Here is a 23,419-nt window from a genome sequence, read left to right on the forward strand (position 1 = left end):
GTGCGCTAGGCAGTGTACAGACTGCACGTTCGGAAAGTCGTTTTTGAGTCTGGCAATTAGTCCACTGGCTTTCCCTGTGATCACTGCAGCCCCATTGGTGGCTATGCTTACGAGATGCGTCCTCCAAAACTCATCATCCATTCCTGCTTTATGTAGACTCGCCATCATAGAGTTATAAATGGATTCAGCATCGACCCCAACAGTAAGATCCACTATATCCAGGAAAACATGATCTACATCACCCTTACCACTGACATCACATCTTGCATAAATTATTAGATAGGGATGCCTGTGAACTGTACTTTCATCAATCGTGATTGCTTACCCATGATTGCATTTATTTCACATTGGAGACAAACTTGCAGCGCATGTCCTTTGTAATGTGTCCGATTATTTCTGCTCAGGCATGGTCAGATTTGTGAATATTGCCGACTTCGGTGCCATTAAGTTCCTGCAATGTCATGAGGGGTTTGAGGTTTTTTTTTTACGATAGCCTTTCCTTTGCCATGGTGTACGGCGTTCTAAATGACATTGTTGTGTTTTGGAGTCAGCCTGTAAATCAATTAATCTGTTTGGCAGGGTTTCTTTTTCTTTCACGTGGGCTATTTCCATTGACCTTGTGTGGGCTAGGCTGTCCCTGTGTTTATAGATCTTTTTTCGTAGCCTCCTTGCATCAGGACCGATAACTTCACTGCTGATCCATTCTTCCACAAGGTATATATCCGGTCCCTTTTCTGAGAGCAGCAAACTCTTTGCTTTCCTACACACTAAACACCCTAACTTTCCAGCCTTAACATCAAGCCAAGCGTTGCGGTCTTTCCATTCGCCCACCTGTTTCGTTGTCCAACCAGCCAGCAGGTCACTTATGCTAGCAGCCGCCGCATCACCCCTGTCTCTGTGAGAGGAGCTCTCAGCCTCAACGTGACCTGGTTCTGGGGAGTGACTGGCTGTGAGAGGTAGAAAACTTCCAGTTTTGATTTACGCCATTTGCAATCCAATCTCCTGCAGGCCTGCTTAAGAGCATGTGTTTCTTCAGTAAACGAGAGTGTAGACCTCTACGACGGTCTTGTTTTGGTAGAAAGAGGTGCATCTGAATCCAGGAGATTAGAAAGGGCTGTGTTTAAGTTACTGGTACAATTTTCAACACAGGTCCTGTCAACTGAAAGGAGTGAAAGGAGCCAGGGCCACATGTAATCGCTCACCAATAAATGGTGGCTAGTGGTAATATCCCAGCCTGAACAGACCAGCAGAGCTGGCTATGTAACTTCATTTTTAGAGTGCATGGGTCTCCAAGTTATGTATAAAGGTGTTGTGTAAGTGCTTAATTTTGGGAAACTACACACCATGTACCAGGAAGCACATTGAATATCATCACGTGTCCCTTTGATTCTTTTCTTTTTATATTCAGTGATGTCTGTGACCTTTATCATTCTGTTTCTGTAAACTTTGAGTGAAGGTTGCTGTTTAGTCTGTCCTTGTTCCATGTTTCCTTGTTACAACCTAGGTCTATTTGTATGTGGTTTGTCTTTTTTTGTAAATGTGATGTGAGTTCTGATTGTTCAGAATAAAATGAATGCATACATTTTTGTGTCTTTTCCACATTTTTTTTTATCTGAATAAAATTCCAATAAGGAAACATAAAAGCAACATTTAGAGATCAAATGTCCTTTGCTATCCTTTAAGATCTGTTGGTGTAAAAATACTGCAAGTAAAAGTCCAGCATTAAAATTTTTTTTATGTAAAAGTATACAAGTATCATCAGCAAAATGTACTTGAAGTATGAAAGTACTCATAATGCAGAATGGCTCCTTCCAGAATGTTATATAGCCTATTATTGGCTAGTTGTGCATTTACAAGTAAGCAGCCTTTTAATGTTGAAGCAGTTAACTAAACAATACTAAACAAACGTAGAAAAGGTTTCAGTCGTAGTCATCTGGACACTGTTCAGAACCAAGACATTTCGGCTCTCATCCGGAAGTCATTCTCAATTGTGAAAAAATGGGACGAGAATACTAAACAAAGTTGATCATGTGTTTTTTATGCAACATATGTAAAAAGCAAAGCAATTCATTACTACTGCTGTCAAAGAAATGTAATGCAGTGAAAGGTACAAGTACCAGAAAATTAAAATACTCAGATGAAGTATAAACCTCAAAATTATACTCAAGTATAATACTTGAGTACATGTATTTATCAGCTTTCCACAACAGGCAGCCAGAAGGCTCACCTATAAGGTCTAAATACTAACGAAGCCATCTACCAACTAATTTTGAAACCAGCTAAACTTACATTTTGTTGTCAACGTGAGGGCTGGGGTATTAACAAAGTTACTCTATAACCCCTAACCCTTCCAAACCATCTCTGGTATTAGTGTTTGTAGAGACGATATTTGTTGAGAACTCGATTTCCCAGCGTGCTCTGGTGTTAAAAAGTTACGTGACCTGACGTTCTTTCACCGATTGTTGATGACGGTCGCAGACAGAGCAGGTCAGTAGCTTAATGTTGTTACTAGGAGGAGTACCTGCCAAGATAATATAATTTACTCCGGCGACCTGGTTTCAAAAGAGGGACGAACAATAACATAAACGAATGAAGCTTAGGTAGTATGAAAAACCTGCTAAGTATACACGAATTGACGGTGGTTCAGAAGCGTCTCTAACATTGTTTTGAGGGCCTGTACCTTGCTACGGGAAATCCTCGGGCTCGCCCGGTAGATACCGGGCCGAGAACGCGCAGAGGACCAGGACGGAAGCTCCGTGGGCTAGTTAGAACGATCAGGTTTTACGGAAGCTAGTGGCCCTATTTTGTAGTTAAACGAAGACGTAACCTCTCCTGCTCCTTCGTGGCGGTTATAAATCAGCGTAACATTAAGTCAAGACTCTTTCAGTTTGACAGCTAACGTTAGCTAACATTAGCTCTCCTGTGTTTACAAGCTAACTCAAACGAGATCCTCTGAAGAAGTTGGCACTTAGGTATATTTGTGTCAGTTAGGATTTGCATATTTGGCTCGTACCACTTGCCTGCTAGCTGCTGGTGATTTTAAGCTTGTTCTACTTTGTCTACGCCGACTGAAAGTCGCCAGCTAGGCAGCTTGATCAGAAGGTCTGAAAGACATTATCCTGGATGAAGGCTCACAGAGAAGTGTGGATTTTGATGCTGTCAGGACATACAGGTGTCACCAGTTCTGCTTGGCATTATTAATCTCACACCAGCATCCAACATCTGCTGAACCAGAAACAACTGACCTGCTGTTTCGCTCTCTTGAGCTAATTTGCTCAAAAAGGATCGTCTTCAAAACAGACCACAATGAATCGTTACCTTCCAGTGGCACGACAGCACTTCCTGGCTGCCCTTGCCAGCACCAGTGTGGTAGTAAAAACTGTAAGTGCAGTGGTGGTTCTCCTCTATCTGTTGTCATGGGCCGTTGACACTCCATATGCACTGGGGGTGACCCCGGGCTACCTCTTTCCACCCAACTTCTGGGTGTGGACACTGGTGACCCATGGGGTGGTAGAGCTGCATGTCTGGGGTGTGGCGGCCAATGTGGGGACAGTTATGGCCTGCGGGCGCCTGCTGGAACCTCTGTGGGGCGCTCTGGAGCTCCTGATCTTTTTCGCAGTGGTCAATGTCTCTGCAGGCCTCTTGGCAGGCTTCTGCTACTTCCTCACCTATGTTGGCACTTTTGACTTGGACTTCTTGTTTGCTGTGCGTGTCCACGGAGCAGCCGGGTTCCTGGGAGGTGTCCTGGTGGCGCTGAAGCAGACTATGGGGGATACTACAGTGCTCAGAGTGCCACAGGTGAGGCTAAGAAATAACAAAAGTAATTTCTGCTCTGCATTGATGCTTATTGGCAATTTATCTATTGAGCCTGTAAATAATACCAGACCAGTGAGGACTGGGACAGCACAGTTGAGAATGTAGCCCAACAAGAATCTAAACAGCACTGGAAACCTAACCACTAGTCCTTGAGAAGTGTACATAAAAAAGCCTGTGTCAGACTGGCCAGCACACATCAAGGATGCCCCCAGCCATATTCACAAAACAGAATAAAATGTACTTTGCTTGTTTTAGTTTAAATCAACATATAATTTCACAATGGATACACATTGAGTAGGGACAAGAAGATTTCCCAATGTAACACAAAGTGCCAGATACTTTGCCTTGAGGTACACACTACATGTTACATAGTGAGTTTTAAAGTGTAGCTTTGAAAAAATAGGTTAATAACATGGTATAGAATGAAATACTCAAATTTACACACCACCATCATTGTGTTTGACAGAAGTATACCCACGGATACCCAAAGATTTCACAAAATACCAAAAACATCTTACAATGCAATACTATATCAGTGCTGGAATCCACATGTGGTGATGATTTTTTCTTTTGACATTCAGAGGTGTTGTTTCCAGTCACCTTTGAGGCTGTAGTTTATGGTTTTGCATGAAAACAACCAGTTATGAGTTCAATCAACATGCAGGAGAACAACAGCAAACAAATGTATGTCTATTGCAGGCTTTATTGTTATTTTTTGTATTATTAATTCATTTGTATTATTTTGCCTTACTTATAATTATGAACTGACAATATATGTCTTTACTCTATATTTTCATATTTGATGTTTATTTTTATTGCAAAATTGGCCTTAAATTTAATTAAACGGTGGCATTAAAAACTCTTACATTTAACTTGCTGGTACATGTAGACACCCTGTATATAAGCCAGTGTTTTACAGGCCAGTGGTTGAGCTGTTAAGTGTTTGCTCTTCTTGGCCTGTGTTCTCTGGTTTAGGCATGTGATACTCTTCTCAAATTTGGACTACAGTGTGATCTGTTAATTTACATTTTAAGATTAAATCTGATGCTCTTCTGGAGAGCAGTTTATACTGAGTGTCCAGATAAGGGTTTAGTTTTTTGCTGAAGCACACATTAGCTACACATTCCTAATGTGTCTCTTAAACTACCAGTCCACTCTGCTTTAGCTACCATTATTTCTTCTTTTTGTGCTTGTTATGAGTTTGTATAAAATTGGGTTACTTCACTCTAATCTCCCTCATCTCAGTTGAGCAGGTTAGGAATTGTACTCCGTCAATACTGGTACATTTTGGCTCCCGCCTGCCAGCCTGGCATGTAACCAGCTATTGTTCGAGGTTCAAATTCCTGAATCTAGCTATCTTGAGTGAATTGTGGGAACTGGCAGCCATGGTGGTCTGTAGACAATATGGTAGCTGTCCCTTTGCCTGATGATTTTTTTTGTTCACAAGAACTCATATCTGTCTCCCCTTCCCATCTCAGGTGAGACTCAAAGCAGCACCGGCTTTGGTCCTCCTCCTCCTGGCCTTACTGCGCCTGTCTGGGCTGTTCAACAGCTCTGCCTCCCTGGCTGCATACAGCTACGGTGCCCTGTCCGGCTGGGTCTACTTGCGCTTTTACCAGAGGCACAGCCGGGGCCGCGGGGACATGTCGGACCACTTTGCATTTGCTAGTTTCTTCCCAGAGGCGCTGCAGCCGGCCGTGGGGCTGCTGGCGGGGCTGGTCCACTCCGCCCTGGTGAAGATGAAATTGTGCAGAAAGATGGTGAAGAGATATGACGTGGGGGCACCCTCTTCCATCACTATCAGCCTGCCAGGCACGGACCCACAAGACGCAGAGAGGAGGAGGTGAGTCAGAGCAAAGAAGAATGAGTTTAACATTTACATTTGCATACATTCTTATATACTGATCTCATGCAAAGGCTGGTCTGATATATTGGTGTGCCTTGTCATAATATATCTGATACTGGACAATTAGAGTGTGATGGAGGTTCCTCCGTGACATGTTGCAGAAAAGCATCTGGTAAAATGTTGTTTTGTCTTTTACATTTAATTTTTCATTAAATGGTTCGATGTCATTTGTAAATTCATTGCTCACTCTATGGCAACAATATGACCCAGAGTATCTGTGCCATTAAACACATGGGGTTGGTCACACTGGCTTTAAATGGTTCAAAAGTTCTTATAAGTATTTTATTATTGTGGTTCCATTGAAAGAGTAGTCATCAGAGTTTTGCTCTGCCCTAATGGTCTAAATGCTGTTTCAGAGGCTTTTTCAACCTAACAAGAATATTCAGAAGAAATACTGAATACTCTAGATTTCAGACACGTCCAGCCTGATGCACTTTCTGGTCTTTTCACGGGGTTTCCGCTTGACGATTGCCATCAAAGTGTAAGTAGAAGTAATTTATACATGTTTAAGAGTCTACATGTCAAGTTTCATATGTATACATAAACATTTAAATGTTTAATTACTATGCAAAAGTGACTTTGATGAGACAAAGAATGCTTATATCGCGCTTGGGCGACGCTCCTCCCCACTTAAAAGTATCTGTATTTTCACAGTGCTGCTTAAACTATGCACTCATATGAGTGCATATCGTAGCTAGCTTTACACTGCTTTGTCTAGCCAATGAAAATATAGGATCTTGTGTGACATAATCTGTAGTTGAGTTGGAGGGAGGCAGAAATGTTGGATGTATGAGGAAAAAGTTACAGCCGCGGGAAAGACGAACAAAGAAGCACATAAAATGCAGCAGGTTCTTTTCCCTGAAACATGACAGTACACATAAAGAAAAATCAAATCGAATAAAAAAAAACAAATTTAATCAGCTATTCAAATATATTTTCTTGTTGTTTATAAGCTAGGCCAAATAAAATATATTCATGCACCATTATTTAATAAAGGATGAAAATAATTTTGGTGTGTGTGTGTGAGAGAGTGTCTGTGAACATGTGTTGAAGGCCAGTAGGCTATTATGATGGGAAATTTTGGTCATATAGATTAACCTCCAACCATTATAGTATGCTAGGTTATGTATAAGGTTAACCAAAATGTAATGCTTTTGTCACTCAACGTTGCCTTTGTGTGGTTTATGTTCCTGGCTGAAAAGATCGAACAGAGATAGAAAGTAATTCAGAGAAAAGGAGACAGAAGGAGAGACTAGAAAGGAGACAGAGAGAAGAGAGACAGGAAGAAGGAGACAGAGGACGAGTCAGAATGGGAGACCAGAAGAAAAGAGACAGGAAGGAGAAAGAAGACAAGAATGGGAGACCAGAAGAAAAGAGACAGGAAGGAGAAAGAAGACAAGAGAGTTAAAGTACGGAATGTAGGTAAGATGTGTGTGTGTGTGAGAGTGTAAGAGAGATGTTTTTATTTCCTTTACAGGCACATCAAAATGGGGAAAAAAAAGGTGGATATAAAAACTGTAATGCTGCTTTAATTTAAGGTAAATATATTTGTGTCTATGCATGTGGTAAATACTGTATATCTATGTATGGTAATGTATAGATATATACTTTTGACAGATATACACTTCTGACCTAATCTGATATGCATTTTCAGATGCCATTTGAGGAAATGGGAGAGGAAGATGAGAACATTTACAACCTCAGCCACCCAGACACACCTATGACTGTGCTTGGATAAACTTTAGGTAGTGGCACTGTCATTGCCTTACTGCTCGGACCCCAGACCGTGGGATGGCATCAAGAGGGGGACTATTGAAGAGTACTTCAGGCTTCTCACTGCCACCCTGGAGGAGCACGAGTTGAGGGAGAAGCCCCGTCAGATCTACAACTGCAATGAGACAGGGTTTCAGATGGACTCAGCTAGGAGACAGGTCATTATCATCATGTGCCTGTTACCACACATGTCCCACATCCTGCAGCCTCTGGATGTGAGTGTCTTCGGACCCTTGAAGGCAGATTTCTCTGGTCTTATCCCCAATCTCCAGAATCCACCTGCCCCTCCACCTCCCAGTCCCTACCTCACCCATCCCCTGGTAACATCTCCTGGCCGAGATCAACTACGCCTGCAACACTGGCAAGGGCAGGAGGAATGCCACCAAGACCAGGTTACTCTGCCATTTACAGCTTTTCACTAATAAAATCTCAGGTTGTAGCCCAAGCTCTGCCCAGAAGAGACAGAGAGAGAGAGCGGGCTGAGAACACCAGCCCGGCAGCCACCTTTCTACTCTGCCTGCTGGCTCCCGCCCCGGCCGCAGAAGAAGAGTGCCCCTAGGGGCTGCTCCTGCCACCAGCTCCAGCCATTCATTGCCTGTCCCTCAGCCTGCTCTGTGCCCCTCTTGTGCCTCCCACAGTCACCGGCTGCCTGCCCCCAGCAGCACACCATCCCAGTGAGCCTGCCTGCTCAGGAAAATTGCCATCTTTCCCCATCTCCTGGTCAGCAAGTGAAATTTTACAATTTTTTTAAATTTTACACTTGTATTAATTAGGGCTGTCAGCACAATTTGCTCCGATTAATTGTGATTAATCGCTGTTTTTCTTAATATTAAAGCTTGTAAAAATGGATATTAAAATGTAAAATCACGGAATTAGTGTAGAGTCAACACCACAGAAGTATATTTCAATTCAAATACTATTGTTTAATAGCATCTTTTTAACTTTGAACACAGATTCTCTCCTGTGAACTACAGATTTTACATAAAACCATCCAGGCCATTGACTGTCAGCTTGAAAGGCATATTTCTTATATGCACTAGCAGAAATAAAACCCAGGCCTATGTGCCAGTTGAATTTCAAACCCATCAAGGCCATTAAAATTAGATATCAGCTTAGAAGTATACTTTCTACTATGCACTAATATAAATGATAATTAACAACAATAAATGTGTTCCATGTTCAAGTGCCAGTTAAATTTCCACAAGGTCCACAATAGTCCATGCAAATATGGAGAGAGAGAGAGAGAGAGAGAGAGAGAGAGAGAGAGAGAGTTCAAAGGGACCCCTTTTCCCTCGCCAAAATTTAGCCTACCTTTGGAGCATTATTTAGCTGACAAGATATGTAAATGCAAGTGTAGATGCTTTTATGTTATCTGTGAATAACACTACATTACATGTTACATTAATGTTAAATCTCCACATCTGATTCAATGCATTACATTACATTAAATTTGCATCATTATCTCTGCAAATTGCACATATTCTATATACTTCATACTCTGAACATTTACATAATCCTGCATAAACTGTGTGCTCTTTAATTTAAAAAACAATACATTTTACATATTCTTTACATATTTTACTTAGTTTATTTATTGTAAATTTTCTAAATGTTTATAGACTTTGCAATACTTTCTTTGCTTTCCTTGCTTTTTACTTTCTCATTTTGTCTGACAATGTTTGACATTCCTTGTATGTGAAAACTTACTTGGCAATATATTGATTTGAAAAAGATTCTGATTCTGAAAACAAACATTTTAACATGGTGACATTAGCCATCATAATGAGTAATGTCTAAGCTTTGTCTCTTATTTATACAGCCTCCCCACCCGCAGCAGAGCGCCTCCAGCACTTCTTTATTGTCCAACTCCTCCTCGTCTGCTGGACCCATGACATCCACCGGTAATGTACTTAATGTTAACAGTCTCTGCATGCAAACCCATCATAATCAGGATATTTTCTTACATATATTTTATCTGTGAGTAGGTCACACCGCTGGAAAGAGAGGACAGGAGCCAACAGTTTAGTGGTGTGGCCGGTGCAGGAAACCTGACCCTTCGGAAAGTTCAGAGTGATTGGTGTAGTGGGTCCACTGCCGCAAATAGTTTCACACAATTTGTGTGGGCTGAAAGGAGGAGCTTTTATAGGAGACAATTATTTTTGGTGTTATTGGTGTCTAGATGTTTGATTTTATTTATTTATTTATGTTTTCATTTTTCGTCTTGTCTTATTTAACAAAATGTGTGTTATCTATTAAATATTTTCATGACCTTTCAATTATTTTCTCTAGTCATCTGTCTTTTGATTCCAAAAATTACCAATTATTGCTTGAACATTTATGTTTATAGTTATAGTATAAATCTTACTCTGCACTAAGTGTGTATTATAGGTAATTGTTACAGTAAAAGGTAAAGTTTAATGCATCAGCAGGTATTTTGCAAGGGATTGAAATGAGAAGAGAGTTTAACAAAACATCTAGCAGGTGGTGCTACACACATTAGTAGCTAAAGGGAAATTTTAATAGTATGTTTGCTAAAAAGGAAACGGTTACGTTTGGGTTACCCTCACAAGGCTCAGCCTCTGGACCTGAGACAGACTTTTTGGACTCACCGATAGCACCCTCACCCTGTAAAGCCCCAGTGCATGCATTGCTCGTCTCCCTTTTTTACTCAGCCATCTTGAGGACAGTCACAGTTACTGTTCAGTCACTGTTCCCCTCGCCAGCTGGCTCGGTTAGGGTAATTTATGTTGAGCCTTGAGCTCTTTTAGCTCTGTCAGCACTGCTGCACAGTGATGCTATTGTTAGTGCGGCTCACTGCTAGCCACCGCCATTTTGGCTCAGCCACCTTTGTGTTAGCTTGTGACGTCAGAGGTGAGAGGCGTGTGCGGGCAATTCCAGCCAAGACACAAAATGGCAACCACAACACTACAGCAGCCAGGTTGTGTTCCAGCCAAACTAGCCCGCAGCCCACTAGAGTGAGCGCTTCCTCATCGGGTGGGAAACCCTCGTGCTCTGCATTTACAGTGAATGAGCATCTCATTAGCTAGCTGCTTGCTGCCATTCCTCAATGCGCGCGGTCCGAGCAGGGGGTACGCGAGCTAGCGGAAATCACCGCCATTTGGCTCAGCCACTTCCATGTCTGCTTGTGGTGTCAAAGGTTGGAGCCGAGTACATGCTATCCCGACCAGCCTTGCGGCTCCAAAGGAAAATGGTGACGAAAGACCCAGCTGGTCAGTGTTTTTTCTTCACTGAGTGTGCACAGTAGAGTAAGCAAGTAGTGGGTGCCTCTCCTAGCCCCAAAAGGAAATTCACCCCGTCGTTCCCCATGGCCGGCTCGCCGAGGGACGAAGCAAGGGATGTGGCGTTGTCATTGTTAGCTTTAGCCACTTCCCTGTGCTTTCTGCCAGGGCCCCCCCATGTGCTCCCTCCCACGACGGGAGGGTCAGTTCTAGCTCTACCTCCCATCGCCCTGCCTCTCACGGATTGTTACTCGGTGTGTGCGGCTCGGTGGCTTCCTTTCCACTTGGCTAGACAGGGCACTGCGAAGGGGCTACGCATTGCAATTCTGCCGCAAGCCCCCTCCTTTCAGCGGCATAATTCAGACACCTCTCACCATCCCCGCTGAAAGGGCGACCTTGGAGGAGAAACTGGCCACGCTCATCTGAACGCTCCTGGATGCGTTAGCCCACCAGGTTTGACCTCCCAGCCTGCTCTATGCCTTCCCGCCCTCGCACCTGATGATGCAGCTGCTCCACAGAGTTCGGACACAGCATCTGTCTGGGTGCCAGGTGGTTCTCAGACCTGGTTCAACTAGAAATGGCAATACTGGCCACAGATCTGTGTCAGGCAGGGGGCGCCGTCTTCTCGCATCTGATCCTGGACCTTAGTCCCTGGTTTAGGGTTATTTGCCTGAGGACTTTCTTCCCCCCTCCTCACGCTGACGGGGAGGAGGAGCGCCTGCACACTTTGTGTCCTGTGTGCATACTCTGCTGTTATGTGGAGCGCACGGTGGCTTTCAGGAAGTCCGACTGGCTGTTCGTCTGCCACAGCGGTCCGGCTCAAGGGGCCCTTCTGTTTGTGCAGTGGTTCACTCACTGAATCTGTGATGCAATCTGCAGGAGTTATGAGGCGATGTATTGCACTCCTCCGGTGGGCCTGAGGGAACACTCCACTAGGGGCATTGCATCCTCATTGGTGCTTTTCAGGGGTGTCTCAGTGGAAGACATCTGTCTGGCCGCCTCCTGGTCTGCCACTTCGACCTTTGCAGGACATGTCTCAGGGCCATGACTGCTGGTTCTGTGTCTCATACAGTGCTTGGTCCACTGTCTCGGGGGACCTTGTCTGGAGCAGACTGAGGTGTTTTTTGATAGCATCCAGCTTTGCTGGTGTTATTGCAGTCCGGCCGAGAACCTCAGGTGGGCTGTGCTCGGCCATGGGACAACTGTCATTTTTGGCTTTTGGCAGAGTTTGAACTAGTGCTGGTTTGGGCCCAACTGGGAGTACATCTCATCCATATGGCCTTCGCCTTAGGTTTTAATCAATAGCGAAGCCTGATAGAGGGTGGAGCACATACGAAATAGATAATAGATCATCGTTACCTGGATGTAACTTCAGTTATGTGAACACATTCGTAGCCCTCTAACCACAAGCCCAGCTGGTCCTAGTTGTTGTTGCTGAGCTTAAGTGGGAGACGAGCAATATCATGCACTGGGGCTTTATAGGGGGAGGATGCAAGAATTCTGTCTCCAGTGCCGAAGCAGAACCTCGTGAGGGTAAACCACAAACGAAGCCCGTTAGAGGGCGGAGCACATACTCATAGAACTGGACTTACATCCAGGTAACTACAATTTTTATTTACTCAGGGAAGGTTTGCTGAGCCTCTGTGCTTTTTTTCAGTCATACTCTTCAAACAGTTCTTAGCTCTACAACACACAAACGTTTATGCACACACTCACTAACACCTACTCTCAAGCTGTCAGAGGTTATTTTTCCTCCTGGTCCACTGTATAGCAGACACACTTCCAAGCTGTCATACAAATTCAATTACAGATAGATGTCACTGCTCTCTCTCTCACTCACACACACACACACACACACACACACACACACCCACACCTGTGCTTCTGTAATTGTCATAGGGTAATTTTACTTTTCTTTTTTGATATCTCAGTGTTTAGTGTGTGGGGAAAAAAGGTTTGGGCATCCCGGTAGCCTAATGATTAAGTTGCATACCACATAACCACAGCGTCGTAGGTTTGAGGTTTGGGGGACCTTTGTTGCATCTCATACCCCTTTCTCTCCCTATGTTTTCTGTGTATCTACACTGATTGTCGAATAAAGTAAAAAAAAAAAAAAAAAAAACTTCCTGAGAAAAAGTAATCCTGAGTTTTAGAAGTATAAATGGAAACTTATTTATTTTTTTCCAACTTCCATCCAGGGTAGGTTTACTGGACACAGACACTGCTGCACATGTTCAGGAACTTGAAGCTTCCCTGTTGAAATGTTGTGACAGCAAACAAGTATCATTACATTTTTTATCCAGTAACTGGTTGAGCTTCATTATGTTTTAGTCTGCATCACTACTCATCTTCTAGGTAGTGTTTCCTTCTTCAAGTACGCACATTAAATACGGCTTCCATGTGAATGAAGCTAAGTCCTCTTTAAATGCTTGATTTTGATTAACTGGTGATTTAGAGGTCTGTCTGCTGAATGGGAAATTAACATTATTGTGATGATTTAAAAAGTAATTGGTACTTCTCCAGGATAAATGGGGAGATTAAATCAACAAATGACAAGTTTAGTTCCATAAAGACATAATTTATTTGATGAATTGTGCGTTTCTTGATTGCCATTATTAAAAGACACTTTCTTACTACCAACTAACTAGTTGGATACCTTCATTATGAATTCACCCATTTACCAGTCCGTTCTTATTATGTAGGGCACTTAATCACTTAGGGCAACAAGAAAGGTAAAACCAATTCAGCTGTTTGGAAACACTTTGGTTTCAAGGTGTCCGACCAGGAACAACAGCAAGTACTGTGCTTTGTTACACAGAGGGTGTCTGCACCACAAGGCAATAAGACCAATTTGTTAAATCATCTGAAGTTCAATCACAAAGTGGTCAATGACCAAACAATAAAGGAACAGAAAAGAAATGCCTCCTTGACGATTCAGTTTTTATTTTTAAAGTTAAAGGAAATCCACTGTTTAAAAGACAATAAATCCATGTTTCCAAAATCAATAAGTAATCATATTAAATAATCGTGAGCTCAATATTGACCAAAATAATTGTAAGTATGATTTATGTCATAATTGAGCAGCCCTACAAGGCAGGGAATCAGAATTTCTCTTGCTTTTGTTTTTCTCTTTGAGGATTAAGCCACAACCACAGGAGTATTGGCTGTTTACGCAACCTACAATGCTCAAATATCCAGTCAATTCAATTTTATTTATATAGCGCCAATTAATAACAGAAGTTATCTCATTGCACTTTTCCTATAGAGCAGGTCTAGACCGTACTCTTTATAATATTAATTACAGAGACCCAACAAATCCCACCATGAGCAATCATTTGGCGACAGTGGCAAGGAACAACTTCCTTAAAGAGGGCAGAAACCTTGGACAGAACCAGACTCAATGGTGGGCAGCCATCCGCCGCTGCCGTGTTAGGTTTTGAGAGAGAGAGAGAGGGGTTTACTCTAAGTTGATAAAGGACATAGTTGGAGTAAGTGTAATCAGATCAGAATGTGGAGAAGTAGGATTTGCAATACTATTATAAAGTACTATTATTATTTAGTATTACAGAGCATTTGAAACATGCACACCTTATTTGAACTTTTTTATATGGCATTTAGCAACAGATATGGTAATCCAACCGATTAATAACATGTCTCACCATCTGTATCTCCGATAACTTTGTTTTACAAGGATTTAACATGATACATGACAAAAGATTGAATTTGAGGTTAAATACTTGAAGGAAACTGATTATGTAATTTTGTGTAAAGGGGTGTCTTTTTCAGTCATTGATAGGGTTGTGTTCCACAACGTATATAAGCTGTTTCTTGTAGTTTCTAAAAGAAACCCATGGAAATGGCTTACTCACCTCAGTTACAAAAAGGTCAGTAGATATTATGTCAGTAGATTAGACTATCACAGTCCATGTAAACATTGTCATTGTCAGCAAGTTACAGCTCTCATGCCACAGAGAGAGGGGAGAGGAATTTGAGAGGAAGTGTAACGTTTTTTTTCATTGTCTATCATGCCCATCATCTGGTCTGACTAAGGCACTGAACCCCCAAAACTGCTCCAGTGGCACTGCACTTTTGCTTACCCTATGCTGTGCATGTATAGGGACTTTATGTTTGTATAACAGATGAGGGATTACTCACCTTAGTTGTGTCTTGATTTTGACAGCAAAGTTCTTGTCTTTTTTTTTTCCCCACATGGCTCGCTTTTTGGGACTTTCTTCATACATGTATTCAAGCACAGTGATGCTATGGATTACATTATTAATTATTATTATTAGATTACATCTACATGGGAGCACTAAAAAAAATCAAAAGCAGACCTCCCTTGTAGCACAGTTGTGCTTCCCTCTGGAATTAATAAAGAACATCTTACTTTCTCTTTTCCTTCCAGACAACTGGCCCTCAAGGCTCTGAACGAGCGTCTAAAGCGCGTGGAGGACCACTCTGCCTGGCCCAGCATGGACGACGAGGAAGACGATGACGAGGACGAGGTCAGAACCAACACACAGTCGCTCCTCCCAGGTGGGCATGACCCCTCCTCCTCCTCCTCCTCGCCGAGACCAGCAGGGGGACCTGCTGGCACCTCACTCTCCTCCACCTCCTCATCCTCAATGTCACAGAGCGGCGGAGCACCATCCACAGGCGGAGCGCAACACCCAGAGTCTAGCATTATCAGCTTTGAAGATGCACCTTCTAGATCGTAACAAAAAGAACACACTTTTACAGATACGCACGCTCTGTTCGGTGTCACTGGCAGGTATACTAGTGTATTCAGCGTCCCTGACTAGTATACGAATATATTCAGTGACAGTGATTAGGCACACACTCGATATCACACACACCAACACACACAACATCTTTGACCAGTTCATACCCATGACCGTGCGCTCATAAACACTCTGTCGATGTCATCGTGAAGCCCATAGGAGTGGCAACTGTACAGTGCTTTCAGTTCAGACATGTTGGTTGTAAATGCTCAGTATAGTTGGGCAAACTGGACACTTAATACTTCTCTTCCTTCCTGCATACGACCGAATGTCAACCAGAAATTCTGTCTTGTCTGGACTTAATCCCAACTTGCAGAGCTCTGTCCACTGCTTCATGTGTCTCTTTCTCTTGCTTTCTAAATAAATAACAAAATGGGTGTACAATATTCTTTTTGTAAGTCTTTTTCAGGGCAGCCATAGTTGTTCTCTGATTGCCTGCCACGAGAAAGCCATCAATGACAGAGACTCATGGCCAATTCTTGATTCTTGATGAAAGGCCTACTACACGCACCGGTTTGATAAACACTGAAAATGGCTGCAAGTGCAAGAGCTTTTGGTTCACTGGTTCTAAATATGTAACCAGGTGTGTAACAGAGGAAGTATGAAAAGCACTTACTGCACCAACTGCTGGACCAGAAGAAAGAAGCTGCTGCAGGTCCGCCCTGCTACTGAACAATGATACAAAACGTCAAGATTTGAAGAGGTGCCAGGTGAAAAGAGTTTTCCGGACCAGGTTCATTTGCCGCTTGGTGTCTCTCTGGTATAACAAGCAGGGAAATGGGCCGTGTACCCATTTTTTTTTTTATCATTTGTCATTAAATGGAGCACAATTCTGTATTTTTTTTCCTTTTGAGTCTGTTCATCACTAAACGAAATCAAAAAAACAAAAACTTGTTTCTGTGCACTAACAAGAGATGTTAATGGCGTTACACTCACACAGATCTATGGATGATGATTATGATGATTCTTGTTTTACGAGTTATGAGTTGATTATATTTTTAAGGTTAATTTCAAGCCTACTCCTGGAGCATTGTCCTGTACCCCTTTACACTTTCGCCTTGTGGGATCTGAAATGATACAAGAATCAGCAATAGCTATTCAACTATCTGGGTGCATATGAGAGAGAGAAGTGGGCACTGTTTGTCATGGTTGTATTTGTCATTTGGCACCATTACAATTGCAGGAGAAAGGTAGAGAATAGGCTTGTTGGGTATGCACAGGTTGTGCAGGTATTTTTAGGATATAGAATGACAATGATTCATGAGTTGCAGATTCAGAGTTTGTATCTGTGCGGTTTCAAACGCTGATTTGTTGTATCTCAGACGCTGACTCATGGGGATAGACAGAGGACACCTGCACTGATAAGTGGTCAGCCTGGCCAGGGTTTCCCAGTCACATCCCTTACACTTTCTAAAATCGGAGTGCCAAGCAGGGGCCAATGGTGAGTAATTTTCTAGGGAGCTTGATGGGCAGATAAATTGTTTAATATAAGATGCTTCATAAACTCTATGCAGACCAAAAGGTCAGTGATGTATTCCTTTTGTAGAAAGTCATCACTGTAGATGTCGCAGTCTATTATGGTAATGATCAAATCATTGAATTCTCAAGTTCCCACCTGTCCTTCAGTTGCAACCAGTAAATTATTACAGATGTTGCGATCACAGTGATGACAATCTGATAAATTATTTTTAAACTTGTGAACTTCATCCCTCACCCCTCAGAAGTCACTTCAATCTGTGAAAGTCTTTCTGGGAAAACAGACCCAGTAGATTAAGTTGCAGATTATTCTTGGTCTGACAGCTGTTGCGTCTTTGTAGGTAGCCAATGCTTGTATTTCACACACCATCTTTAAAATTAAAAAAGATGGTTGATGGTCACTGCCATTTGGTTTTGATTTTACTCATTATTTCAGCAGTTTCCTTCAGAAGCATTGCAAATGAAGAATTTGAAATCTGGAAACTAAACAAAATGTTTGAATTAAGTACAGAAATATGTTGTTACATGTTTTATTAAAATATAAAGTAGTTATGTTCTTTTCATATTTAATGATCTGATATTTGATGTGATTTTTCAGTTTAATTTGGGGATTGGATATGTTCCAAGTCTGAGCACCCAGCAAAGTATATTAATATTTATCAACAACCTTATTTAATACCCCACTAATTATATGTAAAAGTGTATTCATATGTGGGAAATGGTGGAATTTGTCAAATGGAAAGAAAGGTAAAAATGCAGAATTATGTAAGTCTGATTCCTGATCAGCTGGGTGTTGTCTCTGAGAGGTTCCGTGGAAACCTTCAGCCCACCGGCTCAGTCTCAATGTCTGGACTTGAACTTGGCTGACACATTTATAGTGTGATTTTGAGGAAGAACATCAATAGATTTGCTTTTTGACAAATGCAGAAATTGTGCTTTATGACTTGATGTGTAAAGCTGTGGAATAAGCAAAAAATGTGTAGGGACCCTGAAATGATGTCCAGCCTTCTATAATGTCATGAAGTACGGCAAATTCAAATTAAATATGTAGAGTTTGAGTTTGAACTCTGAAGTCCAAGCAATGAGAAAGTCGCTTTTCACCTGATGTAAACGTGGTATGTATGGGAAGTGATAAGCCATATTAGAGTGATGAAATTCTGTGTTCTGTCCTGTGTTTTTTCCTTGTTCCTTCTGCTCATTTCACTGTGCATTTTGGCAAGAAGATGTTTATGTTGGATGAGTGGGGCCATTCTTTAATTAAATATGAATGAGTGATGGTATTTACATGACTTAATTGACACAGGAATGAGAGACTTGTCTTTCAGACTAGAGCTAAGTCAAATGCAGCTTCAGAATGGAGAAGGTTGAGCTGCAGTCAGATATCTGAAATCTCAGACTGCATTCTACCATCAAAAGTATTCACAGAAGCCATGGAGGAAAAGTGTCAAAACAAACCTGTATATACAGTAATTACAGATAGTAACCACGCAATCACACTTTTATGGTGCAATTCTCATACCTACGGAGGCCGAAAAATGATCAATCAATAAATAAATTTATAAATAAATACAGGAATAAATAAATAAAAGAAAAATAAATAATTGCATAAATAAAATAATAAATACATAAATGCTAAAATATATACAGACAAAAGAATAAATATGCTTAAAAAAATATTTAAATAAATAAAAGTTGGTAAATATACTGGACATAAATAAATATAAATATTTTTTGTTCATTTGTAAATATAATGTTTTTGTTCATCTATACTTATGTCTGTATGCTAATGAGGAAGTCTTAATCTAACAGGTGTGTGATTGTTTTGGGTCTACTACTTCTGCCTTGCTAGAGGTGCTGACTCGTGTATAGTTACAGGAGTGTTGTTGTTAGCTTGCTACAAGCCCGCTCAGCTAGCTGAAGTTGAAGTTGTTGACATTTGTTTTTTATGTAGCACTGGTTTATTAATGGCAATTTTATTTTATGCACTATTGCAAATGAAAGGAAAGAAGCTCACAGTTTTCAAGCAGGTCTGCCAGCAGCCCCCCGGTCGAAGCCATTACATGTAGCTAGTTTGCTAACATCTGACTTACAGAAGGTTAGCGTAGCTAGCGTATATCGTGTACAGGGAAGATTCCCAAGGAATCGTTTGCTTCTCTTTGGCTCGCCTAGTTGACTAATCCTGCTTTGTTAGATTAAGACCTCCTACCTCATTAACACACAGACAGAAATACAAAAATAAATAAATGTGGGTGTATGAAATTGTAGAAATAAATTTAAGACATATGTACTGTTTGATTACCAACTTTCTTTTTTGCCTTCATTTGATAATGCAGTTGAAGATAGACAGGGGAAAAAAAGAGGATGATATGCAGCAAAGGGCCATGGGCAGGATTCAAACCCAGGCCGCTGCGGTAAGGACTCAGCCTTGGTACATGGGGCGCACACTCTATCAGGTGAGCTACTGGGGTGCCACATATTCATTCAATTATGTATTTATTAATTTCAGCATTTTTTTATCCTTTTTAAGCAATTATTTATTAATTTATTATTTTATTTATTTATTCCTGTATTTATCTATACATTTATTTATGTATTTATGTATTGATACTTAAGTCATTATTCGTCCTCCATATGTACCATTCCTTGCAAGTTCCTCTGGAAATAGCATACTTTTTTTTCTCAGCTGCTGTGTAATCTAGTGAAGTTGTGTAATTTGATCAATGAAAAGGTGTAGGGATGTTTTAGTTGGCAGTCTGAGATTTATATCCCATATTCCCAATTTTTTCTGGCTGCAAACATTGTCAAAGAGAAGAAACAAATGCTATCAGATACAGTCTGATCTGTATGAATAATGCCAATTTATAGTTTGTGTTGACAAACTAGAAAAGCTATAGGCGAGGATAATGAATGATGTCAGTACTGTCACTGGGTTTGTCAATGGCCAAACCCTTTTAGTCAATGAACAAGTGCTAAAATGCTATCATTGCAATGTGGCTACACACATGGTTCATAAGTGTTGTTTCCTGTACACCAGTATCTTGTCATTATTAAAGACACACCACAGGCAGGACTATTTTTCAACTTCAGCAGGTGCTTTCTCAGTTTTACCCAAACAATTTGATTGCCCCTGGTTAGTTTCCTGTCAAAGTGGCCGATGGAGAGCACAGATAGCCCAGATTTATTGTACATTTGCCAGTCTTCATTTGCAGGTACAGATTGATACTAGCAATTATTAGAGTGCTTATGCTTATGTTGCTACAATGAAGCAGCGCAATAGTTCCTCTGTACTTTCATGTGACCAATACTTCTGTACTGGTTTTCAGAACCAGTGCCTCCATTATGAAGAATTTGGAACGTGACAACATCGGCATGACATAAAATCAGTAATCATTTGGTATGGTTGGATTATGAGTTGTAAGGTATATTCACTAATTCGGGTAGCTTGACTTATCTTTCAGTCACTTTGGTAGGCAACAAATTACATTAAAATCTAATTGTGAGATAGTGACTTTGGGGTAACGCCAGCTTCTGTGACTTGATGAAAGCTGTTTTCCTGCCATAAAATTAATGACAGATTAAAGATGAAACTGCTCTGTTTTTGTATCCTGTTGTCAAAGGTGGTCCAGCAATGTTATTTTTTTTAAAATAATTTTCACTACTTTAATTTTCCTTATCTGTCTTTACTTTTGCAACAACAGATGTTGTTCATACTAATGGCAGTCTCTTTCCCTCTCTGTGCTGTGGCTGTTGCACAGACTTTTCTGTTTTAGTTTTCAGATATATTTCTTTATCTCTATATGAAATAAAAGACAATTGTATGAAATTACAATGAGTCAGCCTTGGCATTACTGTTGTGATAGTTGCTGTCCTGCTGTGGATGTAAATGTGATTTTACTACAAGGACAGGCTAGAAAATGGTGGGGTGGCTCAATAGTTTGACCTGTAACATCCCATAGCAAACATACAGTATATCTGAATTATCTATGAGTGTTCTATCAGATCCTGAATATTTGTAAAATTAGCGTACTGACATGTAATTTGAAAGAGACACTTTTTTTGTTAAATGGTAGGCACAAATTTGATAAACCCAGGTAAATTAATTTTACACACATTTTCCTGGTATTTACAGGTGGGATTTCCAGGTATTACATGATGTTGCACCAGAGACTGCCACAGTATTATGATATGACAGAAAATAATTAAAAGGGTTGGAAAGAGTACTAGAATATCCTACTCAAGTCAAAGTTGGCCTTAATGTTAAAAAACTATAAAAGAATATATACTGAGGACTACTCTGACTATGGTCACGATAAAAAATACCAGTATGACATCCTTAAAAAGACTTGACTCATGTTCTGTCTGAACACACGGTTACAGTGACCAACAATACACACTGGCCAACAACCATTCCTCTGCAATTCACTGATACTGTCAAAAGTAGTGATCATTGACTATAAAAGGACAAATTCAGATGAAACCTAAAAATATAATCCTGATTGTACTATAACAGCAGAACTGGTTATTGTAATGATCAGAATCAGAATCAGAAATACTTTATTGATCCCTGAAGGGAAACTCTTTGTTACAGCAGCTCGCCTTTACGTCAGTGCACACAGGAGAAAGTACTAGCAAAAAATATAATACAATACACTATAAAAACACTATAAAACAGGTCAGAAAATAAATTAAGTACCAGGTGGGTATAAGTATAAGATAAAATAAGTGTGAGGTACCAAGTGGGTTCACCGGTTGATGATGATAATACAGTATAATAATACAATGTAATAATATAAGTAATAAATAGTGGTGCAAGTACTGTTGAGTTAAGTGTAGCTTATTGAGATGATTAAGATATTGCACAGCAGTAATGGAGGTATATAATATCAATATCCATAAATAGGAAAAACTAACATAGGAACACTAAATATTGCACGGGAATAATACACAGAATATTGCACAATTGTTCAAGTATGGCAGAGATGTAATGATCAATGTCCAGTTTAGTGACCTAGGGTCATACAGACTAACACTTAGAGGGAGGAGTTAAAGAGTTTGATGGCCACAGGCAGGAATGACTTCCTGTGGTGCTCTGTGGTGCTTTTTGGTGGGATGAGTCTTCCGCTGAAGGTACTCCTTTGTTTGACCAGCACGTCATGGAGCGGGTGGGAGACACTGTCCAAGATGGCATGTAGTTTGGCCAGCATCCTCCTCTCTGACACCACCGCCAGAGAGTCCAGCTCCACCCCTACAATGTCACTGGCCTTATGGATCAGTTTGTTGAGTCTGTTGGCGTCCGCTACCTTCAACCTGCTGCCCCAGCATGCAACAGCATACAGGATAGCACTGGCCACCACAGACTCATAAAACATCTTCAGCATTGTCCGGCAGATGTTGAAGGACCTCAGCCTCCTCAGAAAATAGAGGCGGCTCTGGCCCTTCCTGTAAACAGCTTGCAGCTTGATTAATAATTAATTAATTATTAGTAATTCAGTACTATACTATATCAAAAAGTAAGGACAGAATTGGTCTTACTGATTATAGTGTACTTAAGTACATAAAAAAGCTACTCAATTACATACTGTTTCCATGGTCAAGAATTAACTTTCAATCTCAGTCTTTAAGCCAACATAAACGAGAAGTCCTTAAAGTACTCTGAAAAATTTTAATTTGAACATTTACACTTCCATGACAATTTGGCAAACTCCATGTGCTGAGGAAGATCATGTGATATGATCGAAAGCTCCCCAACAGCTTGTCAACTACTGTTTCCAGGTCCCTCTCAACTACTCAATTACAGTATCAGTAGTACTTTTCACCTTGCAGTACCTTTCACCTTTACAAAGTGCCCCCGAAACTGGTCGCCAGGTGGCGCCTGGGGCACAGGCAATTACATTGAAAGAACGTTACAGCTTCAGTGTTGGCAAAGCTGTAATGAGCTTAATTAACTCTGATTAGGGGAATAATAACCGTAAAGACATAACCCCAGCATTTATTTTATACTGGATCACTATAGTGCCCATTCAATGTTACTTATCATTCGTTTAGCCAGAAGCTTAAATTGTTTATCCTGGGACCCAGACTTGTAAAAACACCAGTGGTACTCGAGATATTAGGTAATACTCCACAGTGACTAATTTTGGACCCGAGTTAGTAGTTTAAGAAACACTCATTTAGATTACCTGTATTTATAAACCCAGCATTGCAAAGCTCTGTCTCTTAGATTAAAAATATAATCATCCACCGTTACATTTAAACACGTTAACTATTTGAGAGTCATTAGAATGTCACGACTGAAAACAGACTGTTTATAGCTCGACGTAATTGCACTAACGTTACAAATTTCCATTCAGTAACTCTGCTCCGAGTGCACATACACCTCGTGCCCGCGCAGGTGTGGCTCTTAGGCTCGTGTCCGTCACCCCTCCCCC

At 41.0% G+C, this 23,419-nt stretch overlaps 1 protein-coding gene across 5 annotated transcripts; it reads left to right on the forward strand.

Moving 5' to 3' along the window:
* The first annotated feature begins 2,448 nt into the window (after nt 1-2,448).
* tmem115 (transmembrane protein 115) lies at nt 2,449-18,271 on the forward strand. Of its 5 annotated transcripts, none has more exons than XR_006379634.1 (7): nt 2,452-3,798; nt 5,295-5,659; nt 6,137-6,203; nt 7,200-7,260; nt 7,377-8,215; nt 9,315-9,396; nt 15,140-15,277. XR_006379634.1 is itself a non-coding variant. In XM_044212166.1 (4 exons), exons 1-4 carry the CDS (start codon nt 3,307-3,309, stop codon nt 6,937-6,939), a joined length of 939 nt encoding a protein of 312 aa, XP_044068101.1. In that variant the 5' UTR covers nt 2,452-3,306; the 3' UTR covers nt 6,940-7,214. The 5 variants fall into 5 exon arrangements, 2 of the variants coding, with proteins under 2 accessions (XP_044068100.1, XP_044068101.1); XR_006379635.1 differs by lacking the exons at nt 7,200-7,260; nt 15,140-15,277 and adding exons at nt 6,925-7,144; nt 9,481-12,856; XR_006379633.1 differs by lacking the exon at nt 15,140-15,277 and adding an exon at nt 9,481-12,856.
* Nucleotides 18,272-23,419: the final 5,148 nt, after the last annotated feature.

Source organism: Siniperca chuatsi, linkage group LG10 (genome assembly GCF_020085105.1).
Source record: "Siniperca chuatsi isolate FFG_IHB_CAS linkage group LG10, ASM2008510v1, whole genome shotgun sequence".
NCBI lineage: Eukaryota > Metazoa > Chordata > Actinopteri > Centrarchiformes > Sinipercidae > Siniperca > Siniperca chuatsi.

Bases quoted from the DNA above. Each gene is read 5' to 3' on its own strand.
- tmem115 (XM_044212165.1), top strand. From the start codon at position 3,307: ATGAATCGTTACCTTCCAGTGGCACGACAGCACTTCCTGGCTGCCCTT. The intron at 3,799-5,294 runs GTGAGGCTAAGA...TTCCCATCTCAG, and splicing joins CAGTGCTCAGAGTGCCACAG to GTGAGACTCAAAGCAGCACC. The intron at 5,660-15,139 runs GTGAGTCAGAGC...TTTTCCTTCCAG, and splicing joins CAAGACGCAGAGAGGAGGAG to ACAACTGGCCCTCAAGGCTC.